We start from the raw sequence: 11,050 nt of genomic DNA on the forward strand, positions 1-11,050 counted from the left end.
CCACAAAAAAACTCAATAAATTTTATAACTTAAAAAATCCATGACGTAATAAATCAACGTACGATCGTTCTTCTTGTAAATTTTGTTTCCACTGTAAATACATAGGCAGACGATTCATATGAAGTTTTTCGTTGTCCCACATGGTTCTTACCCCGACTAAGCTCGAGTTTGTTGGTAAATCTTTAATGTTGTCATTATTGAGCCACAACTCTGGTAGATGGCTATTGAGATTTATTCTCTCAAAGTACCATATTAAATTCCAGTAGACAATAGGGTGCTCTTGAATAAATCTGTGCTTAGTAAGACATGTGTCGCCTTCTTGACTCAGTACATTTTCCAATTCTTTACGTAGTACCAGTGGATTTAAATAGGGCACAGTAATAGGCTCGGGTAATTCGCGCGGTTGCTCCATCAACTCAATCAGCGCACCCGTTAACGGATCATTTATTTTCTCGCCCTCATTGCATCTAAAAATAACAAGTAATATTTGATAATTACAACAGTAATTAATATTTTTAAAAATATATGACATACCGGTAATCAAGAATAGTCACTGTAAGAAGCGGTACGGTGGCTTTATCGCAAAACTGACAGACAGTATTTAAATTAGAATCTTCTGGCTGCCAACCGGCCATTATTTCTTCGTCATAAAGTATAGCCAGGCAGTGATGACAGCGACTAGCACTGGAGATAACAAGTTCGACGGCTAAACGGTCCTCAAACTCCCTCGAGCCTTTAGGGTACATGCAGTCAGCGAGCTCACAAAGTGAACCCAGAACTTCCATACCAGAATCCCCTGGAGACGATAAAAATAAGAAAATAAAAAAGATATTGAATCAAATACGTCAATAAGTAATTTAAATTGCGGACTTTATTTTTTTTCTTTTAAAATTTTAACTTAAATTTAAAAGTCGACCGATAAATTAAACAAATAAATTACAAACCTGACATTCTCGCTGACATTTCATTACGGTCTTGCTGAGATCCATCTGTCAATGAGTCTAATGACTCGTGCGACAACCCGTAACCAAGCCGCTGATCACGTTCTTTCAGTTTTACTGGTGTGCTAGTGGCCGAAATAGCTTCTTTTATTTCGTCAAATTTTTTAGCGACAGATGTTGCTGCTGACTTGAGACTATTCAACCCACCGAGAATTATTTCATTTGATTTTTTACCCGTCAAACTTGATGGACTGAAAGAAAAAAAAATTATTAATGTCAAGAGTGAAATTAAATAAATTTTTATAATTTATCGTGAGTTCAAAGTTTAAAATTAAAATAAAATTATCAACAAACTAATAAGCACACAATATTTTAGATGTAAAATGATCTACACACAAACTAATTAGCAAAAAAAAATTAAATGCAATGAAAATACATACCTGATGTAATTAGAGAGACTGAGTGATTCAATGAATACATTTGATGTAATTAAATCTTTATTTTTACCAAATGTCAGGCCTCCGGTTGAGTATCGTCTAAATTAATACCATGCGATAAAAAATAAAAAAAAAACTCAAACATAAATTGCAAATAAAAAAAAATAATAAAAGCAAACTACTTTGTACTAAAGTTATTAAATGCAAATGTGCTGGCTGATGAAAAAAAATGAATTGGGGATTAAATATAAAAGCTTACCCGAAGCTTAGCTTAAGACTTGACCCTAAACTTGACAAACTAGACGTGACGCTGTCTTTATTTGACCAAAGGCTACTGATCTCCAATCGATCACGTTCTCGTTCTTGCTCACCCTGCTGAGCAACCGAGTGAGGCATAGTCTCGCTTCGCTGCAATTGACTGCTGACTGCTGGACCCGTCTCGTCGACTGCTTGATGAAATGTCGCGCTCCGAGGTATAGTATTTGCGTTACTACTAAAAATATCATCAGATACAAGAAAAGATCGGGATTATTCTCAATTCATTAGATGTCCCGATCGATATTTACTTAAAGGTAAATTTTATTTACCTCCTAAATAGAACGGGCCCGCCGGGTCTCTCCCCAAGTGTGTTATTGACGACAGTCAATGTACTTGTTGAGCAATTGGAGTCGTTTTCCTCAGACGGAGATACTATCGGAGTCTCGTCATTTACCAAAGCTCCCAGTGGATCATTTTCCGTCACCGGAGTTCTTACTGGGCTTTTTAGAGGTGATTCCGGCGTGTCTGTTGACCTGTTTATCATTTGAATGTCAATTAATAAAATATGTAGTTAATTACTACTATCTACTAGTGATAAACTACAAATACCAGAACGATAAGCGATAAGAATTTTATTTTTTTTTTTTAAATAAATTTTGTTATCATAAATATTTACCTCGAGTCAGTTGGTGAATCATCGAGCACTTCAGGCTGTGTTGCACAAATCATTCCAACGTCTTTGACAATACTATCTTGCCGTAGGAATTTCGACTTGATCTTCATGTCCATAAAACCTAGACCCGGTAAATCGGGAACTGAGCTACCTTTTGATGCCACTAAAAAAAAATTTATTTATTTTTTTTATTTATTATTATTACCAGGATATACAATATTTACATACAAACATAACACATATAAATACATGATACATAAGTATGTACCTATAGAGGCACGTACACTTGCCATAGGCCTGGCAATTAATTTATACATAAAATGAAGCTTAATCCAAGTCATTCAATTTATACATTTAAGAAAAGAAAAGTAAAGAGTGAGAAATTAAGAAATATAATCAAAGTAGGTGTAAGGTACCGGCGGGTAATAAGGCCTAGCTAAGGGAAATTTTGAGTAGAATCGAAAATATTGCATTTAATTATCGAAATGTATCATAAATCTTTATTTTAATACATTAGCTATAAAATATAATGAAGTAATGGTAATTTATACCACAAACGAACAAAAAATCAAACTTTTACAAAAACCATACGAATAGGCCTTATTTTACTATGGTAGGATAATAAGGCCTACGGGTTAATCAAACTGGAATAGTTTAATTATACTTAATAAAATTGGTATTTGAGATGAATCATCACTTAAATTTAGCAACAATACTTTTATAAAGACAGAAGACTAGATTGCTTTGCTCAACAGCACTTAAAACTATCAGTATCCTTTTTAAGAGTCAGAAGACTAGATTGTTTTGTATGATTTCTTCTGCGCTAAGACATCATATGACGGATGATGAAATATAGAAGACAGGGAACGTAGTATCGGGACTCTATCAACTTGTCGTAGCATCTCTATGCAAGACCCTTCTACTAGAGTAGCCTTTAGTGGAGGCGGTTATTTTAAATATCATTTCTGTCATTTAGGCCTTATTACCCGACATGCCTTATTATCCGCGGGTACTTTAGTAGTTGTCAACCAATTTTTTAGCTTTTGCCTAATATTTTGATATTATTATTCTGTATCGTTTTTAGCGCAACTGGTAGTTCATTAAAGTGTTTTATTGCGACAATATAAGAGTTTTTGAAAGTTATGGATTTGTTAACTTTGGGTAATTATACTTCTGTTTGTAGTTTTTCCTTTGTTATTCTCATACAAAAGTTTACAATTGCTACAATGATAATTTAAGGACTCAAGAATAAAGGTATCTTTTATTCCTAGAACACGGTTATCCTCAGAGAAGATATCAATGAGTTTAGTTTGGATTTTGCCAGGGTAGCAATGGTGGTTTTTTGCCCCCCTCCCTCCCCTCCAGGCAATTTGTAATTATTTTTTTTTCATTGACGAGAAAAATTGTAAATTTTCAATGGCTTGCATAAAAAACCTCAAGTAGTTTTTATTAAAAAAAAACTTACTGTCATTATTAACAGTTTCAGGATCATGAGAATGAGAACTATCAAGACTAGATCTCGACGTAGCCAAATGATCCATTCCCTGTATTTTTAATCCTTCAATACCAATAACTTCCGGATTAGAGCCCAGCCGTCGTCTTGCACTTTTTTTACCAGCCCGTTTAAATAAAGCTGCGCCCACGATAACATTTCGCAGTTTATTCCACATTAGTTGGCTCGAGTTGGTCATATCTGACGGCCAGGTGGCTTCAAGGACAGCCTGTTTACGAAATAACTCCATTAAAAAACCTCATAAACACAATAATAACCTCCGTAATCCTCTACATTATTATTATTTGAATAATAAATTACACAAAACATTAAACTATTTTTCATTACCTTATTATAAAACCCGTATGTGAGTGCATTAGGTTGCACGCCGCTGCGTTTCATGTGAAATAACAATTTAACTGCCAGTACTGGTTGACCATAGACACCGCAGAGTTGCATCATTGCTCTATAACACACCTAGAGTAATATAATACATAGATATTTATATACAAATATTAATAAGAGGGAAATAAAAACATGAGTAGTTAAATGTCAGAGCTTACTTCCTCCATGGGGTCCAGCCGTAACTTTTGCATTTTAACGAGCAGCTCGTAAGCTTGATGGAGGATAGCAGCCGGTTGACTGGATACTTGCAGCATCGCTGGTAAATGTAAGAACCAAAGACTATTGCACGTACCCAATAAACATCTGCCCCATCGCTCAGGAAGTGCCGCCTAAATAATAATATTCAAAAATAAATACAATAATGTCCATAATTAAAAGTTATTGCAGCACTTACTTGTTTACGAGCCATTCTCTGAGCGACTTTAATCTCGTGTTTAGTCCGACGAGCCATTGGACTACCAGGTGTAACACCGAAAGCACTCAATGCCGGATTTTTATTGCTAAAATTTTTCTGCGGCCTCATTAAATCCGGATTTAATTTAAAAGTTTTATAAACAACTGGCTGCTGATTAGGCCCTGGATCTGGGGGTGGTATAAATACTGTTCGCTCGCTGTGCTGAGACTCGTCTAATTCCAAAAACGTGACGTTTTCCTCTTCAACTCGCTCAGTACACTCGTCGAAGAATGCTAATCCCGCCATATCCATATCAGAAACAAAGCTGCGTTCTTCAATAAACCGTATAAACATTTGCGTTCTCACGAGCATACTGTAAAATTTTGCGTGAGCTTTGTCACGACTACGCAAGAACGCTTGGATATTAAACAGACTAGTAGGATCAGTTGAGCCAACAGTTGGCGCTTTAGTTATTGGTAATAAATAACTGCGATATCCTTTGAGAATTAGAGCCATGAAATGTAAAAATGAGTCTTGAATTTCTAATTCCAGTCCTTGTTCCTTACGCTTTTGTTGAAATTCTTTGTCGACACTGAAGTCTTCATCTGGTTTCTCACGTTGCGAGTGAAACTTACCCTGGCTGCTTAACTTCAACGAGATCCGCTCCAAGTCATTCTTCAGGAGCCTCGCTGGTTTCTTCGGCAGCAACTTGATGTTCAAATGACGTTTGTCTTCACAGAGCACAATATTATTGGTGTCCAAGTTGACGCAGTTTACGTCAGAGGGTGGATCGTACAGGTCAAAAAAACGCGAGTCAACGCCAATGAGAAATGGCAACGGGGCATGCAGGACCTCCGCCAATCCCAGCGGGCACAGTGGTATGTACGGACACTGCCATTTAAATGGAAACAGTATCATAGCGATGGCTTCACTTACTGATGTCAGTACATCAGGTCTCAATGAGTGCACTAGTATTTTTTGCTCCGTCAGTATCAGTAACAGTATCAGCATACAATTTTCAGGACCCAGATTAACGAGCAGCTGTCGGAAACTCGCGCCAGAACGTGGCAATGCCAAGTCTTCGGGTTGGGTCAGTATCAGACGATCTGTGCTGCTCAACTGGACAAGTATCCTCGGTCTCTGAGGACTTGGAAAAGGTATATCACACAAAAAATATGATATATATTTTTCGATCGGTATACTCTGAGGTTTATCATTAACCATATTGTGTAAAAAACCTAAAAATTTTTCAAAGGTATCAAAAAATGGCCAGTGAGACAGTATACATATCGATTTACTGATGTTCAGTGACTGCAACTCTGGATCAGTGTACTGCAGTTTTTCTAATTGCCCTAGAGTTAATTTCTTTAGGACACCAAATTTTTTAAAGACTTTTATTTTAACCAACGGCTTGTCTGTTATACTTTCGTCGGCCTCAATAATGCTCGCATTTGTATTATTTATTTTAGAATCTAAGTCATTATTGTGTTCGTTGTTGTGTTTCGTATTAATCAGAAAATCAGGTATCACTTCTTCGTAGAAGGTTATCGCCGAGCCGTATATCTTTTGAGCAGCATCAGCGACAGTCAGTACGAATGTAGAAAATACCGGTTTGGGTTTACAGGCAACTTTCGGCCAACACTCAATGGTAGCGCCCATTGGCAAACAAAACATAGCGACTGAATTCGGAAATCCAAAGCTATTGTAATCCGTCATGGGATATTTGTACAGTATCGAGGGTTTAAATGATATCAAATTAGCTCTGTTCATTGATTTTTTGTAACACAAAAAAACATCACTTCCTAACATACCTTTATTTAAATTTTTGTTTATTGTACAGAATGCCTGCGGTGCCGTTTCTCCTTTATTTGTTAATATCACGCATACGTCCGTAACAACAAGTGAATTGCAAGGCATTTTTTTACTAGCACGTCTATATGTCACAAATATTTTCGATGTTGAATTATTAACGTTAGCAACATGTCCATGTGGTGTTTCTGTTATCATTTTAGCATCTTCCATAATCCGTTCTTTGCCATCGTAGATAATACCTAAAATAATTAATTAATTAATTAATTAACTAATTAAATATAAACAATAAATTAATTATGATACTGAAGTTAGCAGACGTCTGACAGTTTTTGAATTTTTTTAAAAACGATTAACCATAAAAAAAAAATATTTTGAAAAACTGCACAATTTATTTGTTGAAAAAAAAATTCGAAAATTTGTAACTGTCCGCTAACTTCAGGATCGTAAATTAATTTATGATACTGAAGTTAGCTGACGTCTAATAATTAGATTTTTTTAAAAACGATAAATAAGAATAAAAAATTGCACTTATAATTTTTTGAATTTTCTACATGTGCAGATTTTTAGTTTTTTTTTAATTTGTTGTAAAAAAAATCCCAAAATTGTTAATTGTCTTCGAATTTCAGGATCATAATTAATTTACAAAAATATATAGTAAATATGACACTGAAATTAGCCGACGTCTAATAATTTTTGATTTTTTTCAAGACAATAAAGTTAGCGGACATCTGTCAATTTTTAAAACTTTGAAATAATAAAATAAAATAAAAATAAAAAAATGCACGTGTAATTCAAAAGTCAGTACATGCATTTTTTCAAATTTAATTATTTTAATCATCAAATTTTTTTATACGTAATTAAATAATTGTCTTATGCCAATAAATTATAAAGTAAAAATCATTTTTAAAAATGGCGCCAACACTTTTTTTATTTTCTACATACGCGTATTTTGTTTTGATTTTTTTTTGTAATTGATTTTTGAAAAAAAAATTAAAAAATTGTTAACTTCAGGATAATTAGTAAATAAATAATAATTACCGATATCTACGAGCGGTGGTTTGTCTCTACCTCTTCGGTAGCACAAATAACATTCATTAGTACGTAAACTCCCGTGATTTAAATCACCAGGAAATCCGGAGACCGTGTGCTCCAATAACGTGTACCCTTCGGGACAAGTTTCACCCAGAGCTGGGAATATCACAGCCAGATCTGTAATTGGAGCTTGCAAGTTACAATCTTTGAGGTGTGTACCTTCCTGACACCAGTCTTCCAGCTTGTCAGACTCATTGTCATTGTCAAAGTCGTCATTCTGACCGGGCAAACCAGCGACGACAAAATAATCAGCGACTCTACGGTCGTCCATCGTTACTAAAAACTTAATACTGTTTTTATGTCAATCCATCAGCATCGTCTGATGATTAATGTAATTACTGTGTACTGTATTAAACTATATCTTGTTCAGCTGGCCATCAAATCTCGTACACGATTACTTTCTCTATTTACACCATTTAAAAACATTTTTTATTAATAACTTTTGGTAATTTTTATTATTATTTTCTGATTACTCATGCTACGATTGATTATTAATTTTGCTTTATTTATTAATAATTTCCACATGCACCCATTTTATTTATTTCATCAGCATTGCTTGCATAATTATTGTTATAATTAACAAATATATATTTTATTCTGAAAAATTTAATGACATTTATAAAAATTTACATGCAACAGTCGAATTATAAATAAATTTGAGTCTGAATGTAGCAGACATCAGACAAATTTAAAATTATACATAATTTAAAAAAATGTATTTTTAAAAAATGCACTTACTAATTACAAAATTTTTTAAATGCGCATTTTAAAAAATTATTTACTCTATTTATTAATAATTTAAAATTTGTCTAATGTCTGCAACATTCACACTCATGAATGTAGCAGACATCAGATAAATTTTAAATTATAAATAGTTAAAAAAACAAATTTTTTAAAAATGCACTTAAGAATTACAAAATTTTTTAAATGCGCATTTTTTTTTAATTTTATTTTATTAATTATTTACTCTATTTATTAATAATTTTAAATTTATCTGATGTCTGCTACATTTACATTCATGAATGTACTAGACATCAAACAAATTTAAAATTATAAATGAATAGGGTAAATAATTAAAAAAAAAAATATTTTTAAAAAATGCACTTACTAACTGCAAATTTTTTTAAGTGCGCATTTTATTTTTAATTATTTATAATTAAAAATTTGTCTGATGTCTGCTACATTAACACTCATAAATGTACTAGACATCAAACAAATTAAAAATTATAAATAATTAAAAAAATATGCACTTACGAATTACAAATTTTTTTAAATGCGCATTTTTTTTTAATTTCATTTTATTAATTATTTAATTCATCTGATGTCTGCTACATTCACACTCATAATTAATTCCATGATAAATTAAATTCTTACTTGATTTAGAACAGAAAAACAATTTTTTTAATAAATCTGTTGACGTTTAATATTCACATACATCCTCATATATACATAAATATATTATTTATATTATTATTGTAGACCAGTACGTAAATACTGTCGATTTAGATAATTACCAGACCAATTACGTCAATTATATTATTATTGTTTTAAATAAAATATTTAAACTTCATTCACAATCACAAACTCAGTGACATTATCGTTTAATATTTCAAATAAATAATTTATGAGCGTAAAAAATTTTTTTTTAGTACAGGTTAGATGTATGTGACACAGGTAATGTTTTTGTTTAAAAAAAATAATACTTTTTAAAAAGTATAATAATATAAAGTTATAATTGTTTTCATTATTATTTTTATAAACACGTTAATTTAATTGGTAATTAACTTTAATTATTAAGTAACCCACTTGTTTATGTTTATTTATTGTTGCTGGTATTTAAATAATTATTCAGACAAATAAATGATGTTAAAAAATAATTATTTATTATAACAATATTAGAACCCGTGTTTCTTGGACGGCCATTTTTACTCACTGGCAAAATGGTCGACTGTTGGTCTCATTTTTATTTTATTATTTTTTTTTTGAATTTTTTTATTTATTTACTGCAATAATAATAATAATAATATAAATATATGTCATAAGTTTAAATTATTATTAATTATATCAGACTTTAGTCACTTCCTCTAGTCTAGATAAAACTATTATACTTTACATATATTTATGGACGTATATATACACAAATATCTATATATATATGCATATATATGTTGTGTCTTATACTTGTCATTGTTATCTTGTACATCCGTTGATATTTTATGTCATGATTTTAAAAAATAATAATTAGGGATTCTAGTGATTGATAGTTGGGAAAAAAAAATAATTTTATTTTTTTTATTATGGAAATAAAAAAATATTCATTTGAATAATTATTTAAAAACGAGTGAGGGAGAGTTACCAACAGTAGGAAATTTTATTTAGTGGCGTGAGTGGGCAGTTTTGGGTTTGAATTTAAACCAATTGCGGACGAGACGCGTCGCTGCCATTTTGCTTTTTTATTTTCTAGTGAAAGTTACAGACAAAGACCGAGTTTTTTTATTCTAATTAGAACTTTTATTTGTTTGTAAAAAATTGAGTTTTTAGTGCCGCGTTTTTACTGTCGGTGCTGGTGCAATAAATAATTAGTGTAATAAAAAACATTTGTATATATGTAATATAATATATAGAATTGCAAGTGATAGGAATGTGATTCTGAAGTTAACAGACAATGATAATTTTTGGATTTTTTTTCTAACAAATCGATTACAAAAAAAAAAAAAAATAAAAATATGGACATGTAGAAAATTACAAAACTACAGGTGCAATTTTTTCAAATATTTTTTTTTTAGAATTTGTCGTTTTAAAAAAAATTCGAAAAATTATTAGACAACGGCCAAGTTCAATGATACTGACGTTGGCAGACGTCTAATAATTTTTGGATTTTTTGTTAGACGATAAATTAAAAAAAAAAATATTTGGAAAAATTGCACCTGTAGTTTTTTAAATTTTCTACATGTGCATATTTTTAGTTTTTATTTTTTTGTAATTGATTTGGTGAAAAAAAAATCTGAAAATTACTAAGTGCCTGCTAACTTAAGTATCATATAGACAAAGACTTTTTTTTTTAATTTAAATTTGAATTTTTATTTGTTAGTAAAAAACTGAGTTTTTAGTGTCGCGTTTTTACTATCGGGTACTGGTGCAATAAATAATTAGTGTAATAAAATAAAAAATATATAATATAATATATAAAAGTGCAAGTGATGTGAATCGTGTTCAAGAATTTGTTAAAAAGAAAGTAAAACAAGTAAATAATTATTTGAAATTCAATACTAGTAATAATAATAATGAGAGTGAATGTAACTGACCAGTGGGAATTTTTAAATTTTTGAATAAATAAATAAAATGTAAATAGAATAAAAATTAAAAAATGCGCATTAAGATCACAGAAAAATCAGCGCGCATTTCTAAAAATCACATTTTTATTTATTTATTTAAAGTTTAAAAATTTTCTCACGTCTGCTGCATTCACACTCACATAATACTGGGTAATTGTTGGTGATAGAAATATATAAGCGCTTAAATAATCTAGGTCAATATAATTAACTT

At 31.3% G+C, this 11,050-nt stretch overlaps 1 protein-coding gene across 17 annotated transcripts in view; it reads right to left on the bottom strand.

The window, feature by feature from the left end:
* LOC130666588 (plasma membrane calcium-transporting ATPase 2) overlaps nt 1-9,563 on the bottom strand; it is a 94,990-nt gene extending 85,427 nt beyond the window's left edge. For 12 of the 17 annotated variants that reach the window (XM_057467719.1, XM_057467710.1, XM_057467721.1 and 9 more), the window contains exons 1-13: nt 8,879-9,558; nt 7,451-8,101; nt 4,601-6,651; nt 4,365-4,535; nt 4,150-4,278; nt 3,775-4,030; nt 2,313-2,472; nt 1,966-2,169; nt 1,638-1,871; nt 1,382-1,477; nt 945-1,192; nt 535-796; nt 63-467 (exon numbers count right to left, since the gene is read on the bottom strand). In XM_057467719.1, coding sequence (XP_057323702.1) covers nt 63-467; nt 535-796; nt 945-1,192; nt 1,382-1,477; nt 1,638-1,871; nt 1,966-2,169; nt 2,313-2,472; nt 3,775-4,030; nt 4,150-4,278; nt 4,365-4,535; nt 4,601-6,651; nt 7,451-7,775 — 4,541 coding nt within the window. In that variant the 5' untranslated portion in view covers nt 7,776-8,101; nt 8,879-9,558. Of the gene's footprint in view, nt 1-62; nt 468-534; nt 797-944; nt 1,193-1,381; nt 1,478-1,637; nt 1,872-1,965; nt 2,170-2,312; nt 2,473-3,774; nt 4,031-4,149; nt 4,279-4,364; nt 4,536-4,600; nt 6,652-7,450; nt 8,102-8,878 lie in introns of all 17 variants that reach the window. The other 5 variants (XM_057467724.1, XM_057467722.1, XM_057467714.1 and 2 more) reach the window with 5 other exon arrangements.
* Between the last annotated feature and the right edge of the window lie 1,487 nt (nt 9,564-11,050).

The sequence above is a fragment of the Microplitis mediator genome, chromosome 4, assembly GCF_029852145.1.
Source record: "Microplitis mediator isolate UGA2020A chromosome 4, iyMicMedi2.1, whole genome shotgun sequence".
Taxonomy (NCBI): Eukaryota; Metazoa; Arthropoda; class Insecta; order Hymenoptera; family Braconidae; genus Microplitis; species Microplitis mediator.